Below are 18,145 nucleotides of genomic sequence, written 5' to 3'. Positions count from 1 at the left end.
ATGATACTGCACCGACCGGGGAAGCAGAGAGGGCCTCGTCTGCTCTGACAACGATACCGTACTGACCGGGGAAGCAGAGAGGGCCTCGTCTGCTCTGACAACGATACCGTGCTGACCGGGGAAGCAGAGAGGGCCTCGTCTGCTCTGACAACGATACTGTACTGACCGGGGAAGCAGAGAGGGCCTCGTCTGCTCTGACAACGATACTGCACCGACCGGGGAAGAAGAGAGGGCCTCGTCTGCTCTGACAACGATACTGTACTGACCGGGGAAGCAGAGAGGGCCTCGTCTGCTCTGACAATGATACTGCACCGACCGGGGAAGCAGAGAGGGCCTCGTCTGCTCTGACAACGATACCGTACTGACCGGGGAAGCAGAGAGGGCCTCGTCTGCTCTGACAACGATACTGTGCTGACCGGGGAACAGGGAGGGCCTCGTCTGCTCTGACAACAATACTGTACTGACCGTTAGCATATACCATTAGCTTATTATTATTAGCATGATCATTAACATTAGTATATTCTATTAGCAATCACATCAACATTAGCATAATACCATTAGCGTTAGCATTAACAATAGCATCTTCCACAGAGTCCATTAAACCATTGTACTAGCTTTGTACAATAATACAAAATATATATATATATATATACTGTGCATGTTTTATTGTCACATACACCGGATAGGTGCAGGGGAATGTGTTGTTTTACAAGGTCAGCCATAGTAGAACAGCACCCCTGGAGCAAATTAAGTTTTAGCACCTTGCTCAAGGATACATCGACAGATTTTAGCATTAGCTTTAACATTAGCATCTTTGCCACAGAGTTCATTATACTATTAGCAATAGCATTAGCATACCCTCTTTCACAGACACGGGCTACAGGGTGCAGGTCTCATTCATTAACTATTGTCAAGCCGTTCACATTGCATCCTCTGTCTGTCTCTCTGTCTCTCTCTCTCTCGCTCGCTCTGTCTCTCTGTCGCTCTGTCTCTCTCTCTCTCTCTCTCTGTCTCTCTCTCTCTCTCTCTCTCTCTCTCTCTCTCTCTCTCTCTCTCTCTCTCTCTCTCTCTCTCTCTCTCTCTCTGTAGAGGAACACACTTAAAGGGGGAATCTGGGATTTAAACAACAACAAAGGAGTCGCGCCAACACTTTTCATCAGTCATTACTTTAAAAATCCCCAAAAATTGATGTACCAAATAAGTAATCCCAGATTGCCACTTTAACTATGTACAATAGCTATGTTGAAGTATGTTTCTCTCTAGCGAGACAAGGGGGGGAGGAGGTCCATTGTTGTGAATGAGTGGAAATAGTTTTGGCATAGAGAACAGAGTGGTTGATCCTTGATCATGATGTAGTGTTCCTTGGGGCTCGTCAGCTGTTCAAAGCTCAGGACCGGAGAAATAGAGTTTTCCAGCCTTTCATCACAGGGCCAACATGTATTTAGAGAACGAGAGATGTAGAAAGGAATTGAGGAAGGAAATATACATTTCTCCAGTGGGTTGTATTGGAAACTCGTTGGACAGTCTTTTCAAGCATCAAGTTAAGGATCATATAATTCCCCAGCTGTGCATTCATAAACTCTGTACCTAATCTGAAGGGATACTGTGTGAGCATCATATGAAATGAATGACTTATGTGTAATTTGCATTAATTAAATGTTGTCATTAGAATATAAAATGTTTTACGCTCATTTGAAGTTCCTATTTCCTGTCCCTGTTGTAATTCAGACAATGGTCAGATGTTCCTATTTCCTGTCCCTGTTGTAATTCAGACATTGGTCATATGTTTCTATTTCCTGTCCCTGTTGTATTTCAGACATTGGTCAGATGTTCCTATTTCCTGTCCCTGTTGTAATTCCAGACATTGGTCAGATGCGTCCTCCCCACGGCAGTGTGACGCCCCAGAAGAACAGCAACCTCCTGGTCATCATCGTGGTCTCCGTGGGAGCCGTTACCGTGGTAGTGGTCATCATAGTAGCGCTCATATGCACCAGGCGCTCGTCCGCACAACAAAGAAAGTGAGTTGGATTGCCTCTTCATCCTCTTCTCCCCTTCCACCTGTTCCCCTTCCTCCTCACTCCCCTTCCACCTGTTCCCCTTCCACCTCACTCCCCTTCCACCTGTTCCCCTTCCTCATCACTCCCCCTCCCCTTCTCCCTTCCACTTGTTCCCCTTCCACCTGTTCCCCTTCCTCATCACTTCCCCTCCCCTTCTCCCCTTCCTCATCACTCCCCTTCCTCCTCACTCCCCTTCCACCTGTTCCCCTTCCACCTGTTCCCCTTCCTCATCACTCCCCCTCCCCTTCTCCCCTTCCACCTGTTCCCCTTCCACCTGTTCCCCTTCCTCCTCACTCCCCCTCCTCACTCCCCTTCCTCCTCACTCCCCCTCCTCACTCCCCTTCCACCTGTTCCCCTTCCTCCTCACTCCCCTTCCACCTGTTCCCCTTCCTCCTCACTCCCCTTCCACCTGTTCCCCTTCCTCCTCACTCCCCTTCCACCTGTTCCCCTTCCTCCTCCCCTTCTCCCCTTCCACCTGTTCCCCTTCCTCATCACTCCCCCTCCCCTGTTCCCCTTCCACCTGTTCCCCTTCCTCATCACTCCCCTTCCCCTTCTCCCCTTCCACCTGTTCCCCTTCCTCATCACTCCCCCTCCCCTGTTCCCCTTCCACCTGCTCCCCTTCCTCATCACTCCCCCTCCCCTTCTCCCCTTCCACCTGTTCCCCTTCCACCTGTTCCCCTTCCTCCTCACTCCCCCTCCTCACTCCCCTTCCTCCTCACTCCCCCTCCTCACTCCCCTTCCACCTGTTCCCCTTCCTCCTGTTCCCCTTCCTCCTCACTCCCCCTCCTCACTCCCCTTCCTCCTCACTCCCCCTCCTCACTCCCCTTCCTCCTCACTCCCCCTCCTCACTCCCCTTCCTCCTCACTCCCCCTCCTCACTCCCCTTCCTCCTCACTCCCCTTCCTCCTCACTCCCCCTCCTCACTCCCCTTCCACCTGTTCCCCTTCCTCCTCACTCCCCTTCCACCTGTGCCCCTTCCTCCTCCCCTTCTCCCCTTCCACCTGTTCCCCTTCCACCTGTTCCCCTTCCACCTGTTCCCCTTCCTCCTCCCCTTCTCCCCTTCCACCTGTTCCCCTTCCTCATCACTCCCCCTCCCCTGTTCCCCTTCCACCTGCTCCCCTTCCTCATCACTCCCCCTCCCCTTCTCCCCTTCCACCTGTGCCCCTTCCCCCTCCCCTTCTCCCCTTCCACCTGTGCCCCTTCCTCCTCCCCTGCTCCCCTTCCTCATCACTCCCCCTCCCCTTCTCCCCTTCCACCTGTTCCCCTTCCTCCTCCCCTTCCACCTGTTCCCCTTCCTCATCACTCCCCCTCCCCTTCTCCCCTTCCACCTGTTCCTCTTCCACCTGTTCCCCTTCCTCATCACTCCCCCTCCCCTTCCACCTGTTCCCCTTCCTCCTCCCCTTCTCCCCTTCCTCATCACTCCCCCTCCCCTTCTCCCCTTCCACCTGTTCCTCTTCCACCTGTTCCCCTTCCTCCTCCCCTTCTCCCCTTCCTCATCACTCCCCCTCCCCTTCTCCCCTTCCACCTGTTCCCCTTCCTCCTCCCCTTCCACCTGTTCCCCTTCCTCATCACTCCCCCTCCCCTTCTCCCTTCCACCTGTTCCCCTTCCTCCTCCCCTTCTCCCCTTCCACATCACTCCCCCTCCCCTTCTCCCCTTCCACCTGTTCCCCTTCCTCCTCCCCTTCCACCTGTTCCCCTTCCTCATCACTCCCCCTCCCCTTCTCCCCTTCCACCTGTTCCCCTTCCTCCTCCCCTTCCACCTGTTTCCCTTCCTCATCACTCCCCCTCCCCTTCTCCCCTTCCACCTGTTCCTCTTCCACCTGTTCCCCTTCCTCATCACTCCTCCTCCCCTTTTCCCCTTCCACCTCCCCCCTTTAGGAGATATCCTCCCTCTGTAGGACGGCATCCCAAATGGAACACTATTCCCTTCATAGTGCACTACTTTGGACCATACCCCTGTCAAAGTAGTGCACTACAAATGGAATAGGGGGCCATTCGGGACACAGAGTTGTAAAGGAAGGGTATATTAGTTGAAACTTTCTATGTTTACCAGTAAACTACCAAAATTGTTGTAACTTTCAAGGATTTTATGCAATTTTTCACAAGACATCTAGTGGCTATTTTGGTACTTCAGATTATCACAGGTATCTGTAATTATCTCAGGCCCTTTGTCTGGCCTTATCACATTTAAACTATATAAAATGATCAAATAAAATGATTTCAAAACAAAATAAATAGATTGACAAAGCTATAGAACATTATCCTAAATTTAATCCATCAATTTAGTGAATACCATTGGTGATTAATATGAGGGTTTCAGCATGAAATATACTTTATTATTAATTTGACTATGTCAATATGTCTTTGTTGTCAGTGTTTTGGCTCCAATCTTGTGGCAGTTGTAAAACAAAGTCAATAGCTGGAAGAGTTGCGGAGATAATTTGAAAATAATGCCATTGTTGATTAATTAAGCTATTTTCTCTTGAACCATCTGGTCTATCTACTAGAAAATGTATACTATATTTAAATATATATCTTTTTTAAGTTATTCAAGTATAAATTACCAAAGTTACCATAGATTGCTATAGATAGATAACCTGTTAAATTACCAAAATTAATGAAGATTCTGATAACTTTGGTAATTTACCGGTAACTTTGCAACCCTAGACACAGGAACTCTGTGGTCTGCTAGTAGATTTACACAACGTTCTCTTATTTCAAACCGTTAGCTCAGGAGCGACACTCTGTTACCACATGTTATATTTAAACATTCTGATGTCCTGTTAACACATGTTATATTTAAACATTCTGATGTCCTGTTACCACATGTTATATTTAAACATTCTGATGTCCTGTTACCACATGTTATATTTAAACATTCTGATGTCCTGTTAACACATGTTATATTTAAACATTCTGATGTCCTGTTAACACATGTTATATTTAAACATTCTGATGTCCTGTTAACACATGTTATATTTAAACATTCTGATGTCCTGTTAACACATGTTATATTTAAACATTCTGATGTCCTGTTAACACATGTTATATTTCTATTTAAACAGTCTGATATCCTGTTAACACATGTTATAATTCTATTTAAACAATCTGATATCCTGTTAACACATGTTATATTTAAACATTCTGATGTCCTGTTAACACATGTTATATTTAAACATTCTGATGTCCTGTTAACACATGTTATATTTAAACATTCTGATGTCCTGTTACCATATGTTATATTTAAACATTCTGATGTCCTGTTAACACATGTTATATTTAAACATTCTGATGTCCTGTTAACACATGTTATATTTAAACAGTTTGATGTCCTGTTAACACATGTTATATTTAAACATTCTGATGTCCTGTTACCACATGTTATATTTAAACATTCTGATGTCCTGTTACCACATGTTATATTTCTATTTAAACAGTCTGATATCCTGTTAACACATGTTATATTTCTATTTAAACAGTCTGATATCCTGTTAACACATGTTATATTTCTATTTAAACAGTCTGATATCCTGTTAACACGTGTTATATTTCTATTTAAACAGTCTGATATCCTGTTAACACATGTTATATTTCTATTTAAACAGTCTGATATCCTGTTAACACATGTTATATTTCTATTTAAACAGTCTGATATCCTGTTAACACATGCTATATTTCTATTTAAACAGTCTGATATCCTGTTAACACATGTTATATTTCTATTTAAACAGTCTGATATCCTGTTAACACATGTTATATTTCTATTTAAACAGTCTGATATCCGGGATCTCCCCCCATCAAAAAAGCTGACTAGCATAGCCTAGCCTAAAGCCACAGGGATATCATATAATAAAATGTTCATGAAATCACAAGTCCAAGACACCAAATGAAAGATACACATCTTGTGAATCCAGCCATCATTTCTGATTTTTTAAATGTTTTACAGGGAAGACACAATATGTAAATCTATTAGCTAACCATGATAGCAAAAAACACAACTTTTTTTTCCCACCATTTTAATCCTGCATAGGTAGCTATCACAAATTCGACCAAATAAAGATATAAATAGTCACTAACCAAGAAACAACTTCATCAGATGACAGTCTGATAACATATTTATTGTATAGCACATGTTCTTTTGGAAAAATGTGCATATTTCAGGTATAAATCATAGTTTTACATTGCAGCCAACATCACAACTCTCACCAAAGCAACTAGAATAACTACAGAGAGCAACGTGAATTACCTAAATACTCATCATAAAACATTTATGAAAAATACACAGCGTACAGCAAATGAAAGACAAAGATCTTGTGAATCCAGCCAATATTTCAGATTCTTTAAGTGTTTTACAGCGAAAACACAATTTAGCATTATATTAGCTTACTACAATAGCCAACCACACAGCAGCATTGATTCATGCACGTTAGCGATAGCGAATAAACCAGCAAAAGATATTACATTTTTCACTAACCTTCTCAAAACTTAATCAGATGACAGTCCTTTAACCTGTTGAGGATGGGGGCGCTGTTGTGACTATTTATGCTAATCGTGTAATTTTTGAAACGGCTTCCCACAAAATCCTTGATCGTACAATATGCATATTATTATTATTATTGGATAGAAAACAGTCTATAGTTTCTATAGGAGTTGAAATTTTGTCTCTAAGTGGAACAGAGCCCATTCTACAGCAATTTCCCTGACATGGAGTCAGATTTCAGAAATTTTGGCCCCTGATCTGGAGTCAGTTAAAAGGGCACTGTTATTGCTATGAGTATACGGACACTGCTTACGTCTTCCCCTGGATGCCTTTACGTGATGACGATTTGAATGGGGTCGATTGCGCGTTCACAGGCACTACAAATTAAAAAACCCTGAGGCTAGTCACTCTTTTCTTGGTGCGTCATGCGCCTAGAGGACACCGACACGCACCTGTTCCAAGCATTAGTGGAGGGAGTAATATTACTCGGGTCATGTTTCTACTCGTTATGGGAGTTAAAAACATCATAAGGTAGTTAATTTAAAGCGTTTTATAGCAATTTATATCCGTTTAGTGCGATTTTGGGACATTTATTTCTGAAACGCTGTGAATTGCTGGGCACGCTTCCAGTTCATCCCGAACGCAGTTGGCATTTCCACATGGCAAGAGGACAGCTTTCCACCAAAAGACGATTACTCCCAAGAAAGGATCCTTTGCCCAAGATACTGATGGAAGAACAGCTCAAAGTAGGACATTTTTATTATGATAAATCGTGTTTCTGTCGAAAAATGTTAGTGGCTTAGGACGCCATGTTTTTTGACGTAGCTTCGCTTGGCGCAAACTGTATTGAAAAGTAAGGATAAATTAAAAAATGTAATTCCGCGATTGTATTAAGAATTAAATTGTCTATCAATCCCTGTCCACCCTATATTTTTTTGTCACGTTTATGAGTATTTATGTATAAGAGTAGATCACTGTCTAAGTGGCGCACGGACATTTTCTCACCAGCTTGGCTACATTTCACATTGTCTAACCATGATTTTGGTGGCTAAATATAAACATTTTTGATCAAACTCTATATGGATTGTGTAATATGATGTTACAGGAGTGTCATCTGAAGAATTCTGAGAAGGTTAGTGAAAAAATTAATATATTTTGGCGATGTTGACTTTTATCGCTCACTTTGGCTAGAATCAATGCTGGGCTGCTATGTGCTATGTGCTATGCTAATATAACGATTTATTGTGTTTTCGCTGTAAGACACTTAGAAAATCTGAAATATTGTCTGTATTCACAGGATCTGTGTCTTTCGATTAGTGTATGCTGTGTATTTTTACGAAATGTTTGATGATTAGTAAGTAGGTAAACACGTTGCTCAATGTAGTTGTTCTAGTCCATTTGTGACGGTGGGTGCAATTGTAACCTATGCCATCTACCTGAAATATGCACTTTTTTCTAACAAAACCTATCCCATACCATAAATATGTTATCAGACTGTCATCTGATGAGTTTTTTTCTTGGTTAGGGGCTATAAATATCTTAGTTTAGCCGAATTGGTGATAGCTACTGGTGTTGGTGGACAAATAAAAGATGGTGGATTATGCTAATGTGTTTTTAGGTAATAGATGTACATCTTTACATATTGTGTCTTCCCTGTAAAACATTTTAAAAATCGGACATGTTGGCTGGATTCACAAGATCTGTGTCTTTCATTAGCTGTATGGGACTTTAATGTGTGAAAGTTAAATATAAAAAAAAAAAAAAAAAAAAATTATTTCGCGGCTCTGCCTTTTCAGTGGGGGGGGGGGGGGGAGTGCCGCTAGCGGCACCCTCATCCTAGACAGGATAACATCATATTACACAATACATACACTGCTCAAAAAAATAAAGGGAACACTTAAACAACACAATGTAACTCCAAGTCAATCACACTTCTGTGAAATCAAACTGTCCACTTAGGAAGCAACACTGATTGACAATACATTTCACATGCTGTTGTGCAAATGGAATAGACAAAAGGTGGAAATTATATGCAATTAGCAAGACACCCCCCAAAACAGGAGTGATTCTGCAGGTGGTGACCACAGACCACTTCTCAGTTCCTATGCTTCCTGGCTGATGTTTTGGTCACTTTTGAATGCTGGCGGTGCTCTCACTCTAGTGGTAGCATGAGACGGAGTCTACAACCCACACAAGTGGCTCAGGTAGTGCAGTTCATCCAGGATGGCACATCAATGCGAACTGTGGCAAAAAGGTTTGCTGTGTCTGTCTACGTAGTGTCCAGAGCATGCAGGCGCTACCAGGAGACAGGCCAGTACATCAGGAGACGTGCAGGAGGCCGTAGGAGGGCAACAACCCAGCAGCAGGACCGGTACCTCCGCCTTAGTGCAAGGAGGTGCACTGCCAGAGCCCTGCAAAATGACCTCCAGCAGGCCACAAATGTGCATGTGTCAGCATATGGTCTCACAAGGGGTCTGAGGATCTCATCTCGGTACCTAATGGCAGTCAGGCTACCTCTGGCGAGCACATGGAGGGCTGTGCGGCCCCACAAAGAAATGCCACCCCACACCATGACTGACCCATCGCCAAACCGGTCATGCTGGAGGATGTTGCAGGCAGCAGAACGTTCTCCACGTTCTCCAGACTCTGTCACGTCTGTCACATGTGCTCATGTGCTCAGTGTGAACCTGCTTTCATCTGTGAAGAGCACAGGGCGCCAGTGGCGAATTTGCCAATCTTGGTGTTCTCTGGCAAATGCCAAACATCCTGCACGGTGTTGGGCTGTAAGCACAACCCCCACCTGTGGACGTCGGGCCCTCATACCACCCTCATGCAGTCTGTTTCTGACCGTTTGAGCAGACACATGCACATTTGTGGCCTGCTGGAGGTCATTTTGCATGGCGCTGGCAGTGCACCTCCTTGCACTAAGGCGGAGGTAGCGGTCCTGCTGCTGGGTTGTTGCCCTCCTACGGCCTCCTCCACGTCTCCTGATGTACTGGCCTGTCTCCTAGTAGCGCCTGCATGCTCTGGACATTACGCTGATTCAGATACTCAGATTTCTCACTTCCTGACAGGAAGTTAGCTGCAACTTGAGTTCTGTTTTACTCACAGATATAATTCAAACGGTTTTAGAAACTAGAGAGTGTTTTCCATCCAATAGTAATAATAATATGCATATTGTACGAGCAAGAATTGAGTACGAGGCAGTTTAATTTGGGAACGAATTTTTACAAAGTCGAAATGGCGCCCCCCTATTGACAAGAAGTTTTAACACATGTTATATTTCTATTTAAACAGTCTGATTAATGCACATTGATTGTTATCTAGATCCTCTTTCTCGTTCTCTCTGTAAGTTGGAGACGCAGGAGGATAACTGACAGTAGATTCCTTGGTTAATTCCATGCTTGAATAAGCCAGTTTATTAAAGCTACCCCCCCCCCCCCCCCCCCCCCCACACACACACACACACACACACACACACACACACACACACACACACACACACACACACCTGTACAGGGGATGAGATGCCTCTATAATTAGAATGAAGAGATTTTCACAGTGGTGAAACTCTGTCCTTCACTGAGATTCATACAGTTTTATCATTAAGTGAATGTAATTAAAACGTGAATGGTATTTTGAGCTGGGTTTGACAAGTGAGAGGGTGGCAGATATTTTTAAGTGGGTATATAAAGGGCATGCGAGGTGAAGGGCGTTTTGAGGTATGGAAACACAGGGGGTGGGGGAGCAGAGGGAGAGGAAGAATAGAGGGAGGTGTACATTTAGCGGGGTAGGGAGCAGAGGGAGAGGAAGAATAGAGGGAGGTGTACATTTAGCGGGGTGGGGGAGCAGAGGGAGAGGAAGAATAGAGGGAGGTGTACATTTAGCGGGGTGGGGGGAGAGGAAGAATAGAGGGAGGTGTACATTTAGCGGGGTGGGGAGAGAGGGAGAGGAAGAATAGAGGGAGGTGTACATTTAGAGGAGAAAGGAAGAGAGAGAGAGAGAGAGGCAAAGTCTTTTAACATCAGCGCCACAGGTAACTTCCACAAAGCAGTGAACGATCTGAGAGACAAGGCAAGAAGTTAACAACGTAAAACACCAAATAATGCATGCAGAGCAGAGTTAGGCCGATACCCGCTAATTATCAAAATCCATAAAAGAGACGTTAATTTCTACAACCACCTAAAAGGAAGCGATTCCCAAACCTTCCACAACAAAGCTATCACCTACAGAGAGATCTTTCTCTCTTTCTTCCTCTCTCTCTTTGTCTTTCTCTCTTTCTATCTCTCCGTCTTCCTCCCTCTGTCTTTCTCTCTTTCTATCTCTCTGTCTTCCTCCCTCTGTCTTTCTCTCTTTCTATCTCTCCGTCTTCCTCCCTCTGTCTTTCTCTCTTTCTTCCTCTCTCTTTGTCTTTCTCTCTTTCTATCTCTCTGTCTTCCTCCCTCTCTTTCTCTCTTTCTATCTCTCTGTCTTCCTCCCTCTGTCTTTCTCTCTTTCTATCTCTCTGTCTTCCTCCCTCTGTCTTTCTCTCTTTCTATCTCTCTTTGTCTATCTCTCTTTCTACATCTCTGCCTTTGTCTTTCTCTCTTTCTATCTCTCTCTTCTCCCTCTCCTCTATAGGAAGTGTGCCACCCACAGTACAGGGAGAGGGAAAGGTAGTCAGAAGTATTTACTTGTTTCTTAATAACCTCTCCTCCTCGCGATCTCCCTCCTCTCCTCTGCCTCCTCTCCTCCGCTTCCTCTCCTCTGCTTCCTCTCCTCCTCCATCTCCCTCCTTCTCCATCTCCTTCTCCTTCTCCTTCTCCCTCCCCTCTATAGGAAGCGTGCCACTCACAGTACAGGGAAGCGAAAAGGTAGTCAGAAGGACCTGAGACCTCCAGACCTGTGGATCCATCATGAGGAGATGGAACTGAAGAACATTGAGAAGCCTGCCAGTGCCGCCCCCTCTGGATGTGATTCGCCCATCCAGGGTTCCATCCAGGAAATCCGGTCTCAGTCTGTCAGTCACAGCCAATCAGAGAGTCAGATGGGAAGCAAGAGCAGCCACTCAGGTAAGACTTCATGGATGGCAGTGATGTTAATGACAGGAAGGATGTTGTGGAATGTCTTGGAACAGAACCTTGGAACAGAACCTTGGAACAGAATCTTGAAACAGAACCTTGGAACAGAACCTTGGAACAGAACCTTGGAACAGAACCTTGGAACAGAACCTTGGAACAGAATCTTGGATAAAAATAAGAGATTAGAAAAGGAATGTTTTTTTAGATTTTTTTTATGTTCACTGCAGATGTGTTGTTATCCAGTCCACCAACACATCTACTACTGATTGGTTTTGTAGAGAAAGACTTCAACAATAGAGGGGGAAAGCAGCTTGCTTCTATCGTCATCTTCATCTTCATCTATTGAAACGTAGCTCTTAACTAAAGTTGTCAGTAACAAGTTTAGTCTCTCTGATGGGAATTCATGAATATTCTATGAATAAATTGTAGACTATTGATTTCTTATCCAGATGTGAAGGACTATTCAGAGGAACAAGTTAATATAGAGTATACAACCATCTGGCGTGAAAACAATTCTATGCTTTTTATTTTCCTCGCCTTGGGTTGCTGCTGGTGAATGTTTGTCTTTGGTTAATCTGTATCTATTTGTTCTGTTATAGTGAGGTGAAATCTCATCGATATAACAATAGATTTTGCGACGGAGCCCTGACTAGTAATACATCAGCAGAATATTAACACGGTACGATCCATTTATGTTCTAGGTGTGGACAATGACGAGGCTTCCAGCTGCATCTCTACGTTAGAGCGCTCCCTAGCTGCCCGGAGGGCAACACGTACCAAGCTAATGATCCCCATGGACTCTCAGCCCAGCAACACCCGTAAGTGTCCACATCCCGTAGGGTGGTGCACAATTGGCCCAGCGTTGTCCGGGTTAAGGGAGGGTATGGCCCCGGGGTAGGCCGTCATTGCAAAATAAGAATTTGTTCTTAACTGACTTGTCTAGTTAAATAAAGGTTCAATAAAATAATAAATAATAATAAAAGAACATCTTCCCAAATAGTTGTTGTCTGGCTGTCAGCCATCCTGCTCACACTTTGAGTAGGCTGTCCTTCCTCCTCCATCCTCCCGTCCTCCTCTTTTTCCTCCTCCATCCCTCCTCTGTTGATTTTTCTTTTTATTTCACCTTTATTTAACCAGGGAGGCCAGTTGAGAACAAGTTCTCATTTACAACTGCGACCTGGCCAAGATAAAGCAAAGCAGTGTGACACATACAACAACACATAGTGACACATAAACAAACAAGCGTACAGTCAATAACATAATAAAAAATATATGTGCAGTGTGTGCAAATGTAGTAAGATTAGAGAGGTAAGGCAATAAATAGGCCATAGTGGCGAAATAATTACAATTCAACATTAACTGGAGTGATAGATGTGCAGATGATGATGTGCAAGTAGAGATACTGGGGTGCAAAGGAGCAAAAAAATAAATAACAATATGGTGATGAGGTAGTTGGATGGGCTATTTACAGATAGGCTGTGTACAGGTGCAGTGATCTGTGAGCTGCTCTGACAGATGGTGCTTATTTATTTTTCTATTTTACCTTTATTTAACCAGGTATGCCAGTTGAGAACAAGTTCTCATTTGCAACTGCGACCTGGCCAAGATAAAGCAAAGCAGTTTGACACATACAACAACACAGAGTTACACATGGAATAAACAAAACATACAGTCAATAATACAGTAGAAAAAAAAGAAGAAAAAAAGTCTATATACAGTGAGTGCAAATGAGGTAAGATAAGGGAGTTAAGGCAATAAATAGGCCATAGTGGCGAAGTAATTATAATATAGCAATTAAACACTGGAATGGTAGATCTGCAGAAGATGAATGTGCAAGTAGAGATACCGGGGTGCAAAGGAGCAAGATAAATAAATACAGTATGGGGATGAGGTAGATAGATGGGCTGTTTACAGATGGGCTATGCACAGTTGCAGTGATCTGTGAGCTGCTCTGACAGCTGGTGCTTAAAGCTAGTGAGGGAGATATGAGTCTCCGGCTTCAGTGATTTTTGCAGTTCGTTCCAGTCATTGGCAGCAGAGAACTGGAAGGAAAGGCGACCAAAGGAGGAATTGGCATTAGGGGTGACCAGTGAGATATACCTGCTGGAGCGCGTGCTACGAGTGGGTGCTGCTATGGTGACCAGTGAGCTGAGATAAGGCGGGGCTTTACCTAGCAGAGACTTGTAGATAACCTGTAGCCAGAGACACGGTGTTCAGGAAGCTAGCACGCCAGGGCTAGCAGATGGGTCTTTAGCAATATCGCAACGGAAAAGCCTGTTGAAACCACATCGGACAATTACGTCGGCAGACCAGTCATGATGGATCGGCGGGGCTCCGTGTCGTCAATAAAGGGTCCAGGCTAATTGGCAAAAGAGGTATTGTAGCCCAATAATTAGCTGGTATACTCCGTCGGCTGGCCGGGAGATGGGCCTAGCTCAAGGCTAGCTCAAGGCTAACTGGTGCTTGCTTCGGGACAGAGGCGTTAGCCAGCAGTAGCCACTCGGTTGCAGCTAGCTAGCAGTAGCCACTTGGTTGCAGCTAGCTAGCAGTAGCCACTCGGTTGCAGCTAGCTAGCAGTAGCCACTCGGTTGCAGCTAGCTAGCAGTAGCCACTCGGTTGCAGCTAGCTGGCAGTAGCCACTCGGTTGCAGCTAGCTAGCAGTAGCCACTCGGTTGCAGCTAGCTAGCAGTAGCCACTCGGTTGCAGCTAGCTAGCAGTAGCCACTCGGTTGCAGCTAGCTAGCAGTAGCCACTCGGTTGCAGCTAGCTAGCAGTAGCCACTCGGTTGCAGCTAGCTGGCAGTAGCCACTCGGTTGCAGCTAGCTGGCAGTAGCCACTCGGTTGCAGCTAGCTAGCAGTAGCCACTCGGTTGCAGCTAGCTAGCAGTAGCCACTCGGTTGCAGCTAGCTAGCAGTAGCCACTCGGTTGCAGCTAGCTGGCAGTAGCCACTCGGTTGCAGCTAGCTAGCAATAGCCACTCGGTTGCAGCTAGCTAGCAGTAGCCACTCGGTTGCAGCTGGCTGCGATGATCTGGTGTTAATGGTCTCGAGCTTGCATCAGGAATCCGGTGATGCGGTGGAGAAAAGCAGTCCGATATGCTGTGGGTTGATATCGCGCTGTGCAGACTGGCAGGTAATTGTCTGAGCTAAAGCTCGCTGGTGTCCGAGCTAAAGGTGAAGACCGCTAGAAATGGCTAACAATGACTAGTAGCTAGTAGCTAGTTAGCTGCTGATGGAGGTTCCAGTTATAAGGTATAAAAAAAAATGCAGATCGGTACCGCATTGGGTGAGGCGAGTTGCAGAAAAGTATATTTAGTTTGTAGATGGAAAGTGAAATTAAAATATATACGAAAAAAAAAAAAAAAACAGAATATTTACAGACTAATTAACACGGGACAAGACAAACATACGTCCGACTGCTACGCCATCTTGGAACATCAATCTCCTTGACATCTTCCTCTCCCTCCTTCTCTGTTAGTAGCACATTGGGTAATTACCAGACATCTCTCTCTCTCTCTCTCTCTTTCCTCTCTCTTCTCTGCCCCTGTTCTTCCCTCTCTTTTCATCCTTCACCTCTCTTCTCTCCAGTAGTCACATGAAAGCCTCCACATCTTCGGATCCCTAGTGGGACAGAGACAGAGAGAGAAGGAAGGGCCTCCTCACATCTCAGACTCCCTAGGGAGACAGAGACCGAGAGAGAGAGGGAGAGGGAGACATGTTTCCCATGCCAAAAAAGCCCTTTGAATTCAATTGAGAGAGGGAGAGACTCTACTCTGCATTCAGCACATCCCCATCAATCACACCCCCCCTCCTCAACCCCCCTCACCCCCCCTCCTCCTCACCCCCCCTCCTCACCCCACCCCTTCAACCTTCCTTATCCTTCCCATCAGAGGGGTGAGGCAAGTTGAGGAGAGGTAATGTGGGTTGAGGAGGGATAAGGAGGGGTGAGGAGAGGTGAGGAGGGTTGAGAAGAGGTGAGGAGGGTTGAGGAGAGGTGAGGAGTGGTGAGGAGGGTTGAGGAGGGTTAAGGAGGGGTGAGGAGGGTTAAGGAGGGGTGAGGAGTATTGAGGAGGGTGAGGAGGGGTGAGGAGGGTTACGGAGGGGTGAGGAGAATTGAGGAGAGGTGAGGAGGGGTGAGGAGGGGTGAGGAGGGTTAAGGAGGGGTGAGGAGGGGTGAAGAGGGGTAAGGAGGGGTGAGGAGGGGTGAGGAGGATGAGGAGGGCTGAGGAGGATTGAGGAGAGGTGAGGAAGGGTGAGGAGAATTGAGGAGGGGTGAGGAGGGGTGAGGAGGGTTAAGGAGGGGTGAGGAGGGTTAAGGAGGGGTGAGGAGGGTTGAGGAGGGGTGAGGAGGGTTGAGGAAGGGTGAGGAGGGGTGAGGAGGGTTAAGGAGGGGTGAGGAGGATTGAGGAAAGGTGAGGAAGGGTGTGGAGCGGTTAGGCCCCGTCTACTCCGGGGTAATATGATGATTTTCCTGGTTCACTTCCATCCCCCTTCACCTACCTGGGTCCCAGTGGGCATGCTCAGTAGTGCTTAGTGGTTACCGCTGCTAGGCTACTGTAGGCACCGTCTCGCACTCAGAGAAGAACTGCAGGGTACTGCATATATTACCACTGCCTCTCGTCTCTCTCTCTCATCGTCAAGAAGGAGCTAAGGAGAACAAGTGGAATAGATTTCAGTTTGGCTTCGTTCACCAGCCAGGGGTTCCTGTTAGAAGATGCTGCTTTTGAATTATCAGGATTGTTTGATTATGATTATTATTTGTGTAGATAGTTGAATATCCTTCTGTCTGTTTGCGCTTTATTCACTAATAGGAACCTAATTAGTAGGTATCGTTAGTTAGTGTGCTGTAATGTGACTCGTTCTTTAGACGCAAGATGTGTCTCAAATGACATCCTTTGCCCTATACAGTACACTACGTTTGGCCCTGGTCAGATTAGTGCACTACAAAAGGAAATAGGGTGCCAAAGGACAAAGGAGGGTGCCAAAGGAGGGTGCCAAAGGACATAGGAGGGTGCCAAAGGAGGGTGCCAGAGGAGGGTGCCAAAGGACAAAGGAGGGTGCCAAAGGAGGGTGCCAGAGGAGGGTGCCAAAGGACAAAGGAGGGTGCCAAAGGACAAAGGAGGGTGCCAAAGAACAAAGGAGGGTGCCAAAGGAGGGTGCCAAAGGACAAAGAAGGGTGCAAAGGAGGGTGCCAAAGGAGAGTGCCAAAGGAGGTTGCCACAGGACAAAGTAGGGTGACAAAGGAGGGTGCCAAAGGACAAAGGAGGGTGACAAAGGACAAAGGAGGGTGCCAAAGGAGAGTGTCAAAGGACAAAGGAGGGTTCCAAAGGAGGGTGCCAAAGGACAAAGGAGGGTGCCAAAGGACAAAGGAGGGTGCCAAAGGACAAAGTAGGGTGACAAAGGAGGGTGCCAAAGGACAAAGGAGGGTGACAAAGGACAAAGGAGGGTGCCAAAGGAGAGTGTCAAAGGACAAAGGAGGGTTCCAAAGGAGGGTGCCAAAGGACAAAGGAGGGTGCCAAAGGACAAAGGAGGGTGCCAAAGGACAAAGGAGGGTGCCAAATGAGGGTGCCAAAGGAGAGTGTCAAAGGACAAAGGAGGGTTCCAAAGGAGGGTGCCAAAGGACAAAGGAGGGTGCCAAAGGACAAAGGAGGGTGCCAAAGGACAAAGGAGGGTGCCAAAGGACAAAGAAGGGTGCCAAAGGAGAGTGTCAAAGGACAAAGGAGGGTGCCAAAGGACAAAGGAGGGTGCCAAAGGAGGGTGTCAAAGGACAAAAGAGGGTGCCAAAGGAGGGTGCCAAAGTACAAAGAAGGGTGACAAAGGAGGGTGCCAAAGGACAAAGGAGGGTGTCAAAGGACAAAGAAGGGTGCCAAAGGAGAGTGTCAAAGGACAAAGGAGGGTGCCAAAGGACAAAGGAGGGTGCCAAAGGAGGGTGTCAAAGGACAAAAGAGGGTGCCAAAGGAGGGTGCCAAAGTACAAAGAAGGGTGACAACGGAGGGTGCCAAAGGACAAAGGAAGGTGTCAAAGGACAAAAGAGGGTGCCAAAGGGCAAAGGAGGGTGCCAAAGTACAAAGAAGGGTGACAAAGGAGGGTGCCAAAGGACAAAAGAGGGTGCCAAAGGAGAGTGCCAAAGTAGGGTGCCACAGTACAAAGGAGGGTGCCAAAGGAGGGTGCCAAAGTACAAAGAAGGGTGACAAAGGAGGGTGCCAAAGGACAAAAGAGGGTGCCAAAGGAGAGTGCCAAAGTAGGGTGCCACAGTACAAAGGAGGGTGCCAAAGGAGGGTGCCAAAGGACAAGGGAGGGTGCCAAAGGAGGGTGCCAAAGGACAAAGGAGGGTGCCAAAGGAGGGTGTCAAAGGACAAGGGAGGGTGCCAAAGGAGGGTGCCAAAGGACAAAGGAGGGTGCCAAAGGAGGGTGTCAAAGGACAAAGGAGGGTGTTATGAAAGGAAGAGCATTCAGATCTAACTAAGTCCATAGTTCAGATAGTTGTGCATCGTGACTAACTAAGTCCGTAGTTCAGATAGCTGTGCATCGTGACTAACTAAGTCTGTAGTT

General features: G+C 46.1%; 1 protein-coding gene across 1 annotated transcript in view; it reads left to right on the top strand.

Moving 5' to 3' along the window:
* Window positions 1-973: 973 nt before the first annotated feature.
* Window positions 974-18,145, top strand: part of LOC129813098 (netrin receptor DCC-like) — an 82,160-nt gene continuing 64,988 nt past the window's right edge. Inside the window, exons 1-3 of the mRNA XM_055865283.1 lie at window positions 974-2,018; window positions 11,355-11,587; window positions 12,298-12,414. Coding sequence (XP_055721258.1) covers window positions 1,828-2,018; window positions 11,355-11,587; window positions 12,298-12,414 — 541 coding nt within the window. The 5' untranslated portion in view covers window positions 974-1,827. The remainder of the gene's footprint in view (window positions 2,019-11,354; window positions 11,588-12,297; window positions 12,415-18,145) is intronic.

This window comes from Salvelinus fontinalis, chromosome 2 (assembly GCF_029448725.1).
Source record: "Salvelinus fontinalis isolate EN_2023a chromosome 2, ASM2944872v1, whole genome shotgun sequence".
Lineage (NCBI taxonomy): Eukaryota > Metazoa > Chordata > Actinopteri > Salmoniformes > Salmonidae > Salvelinus > Salvelinus fontinalis.
The sequence above is the reverse complement of the archived record's forward strand: the minus strand, read 5'-3'. Positions and strand labels throughout refer to the sequence as shown.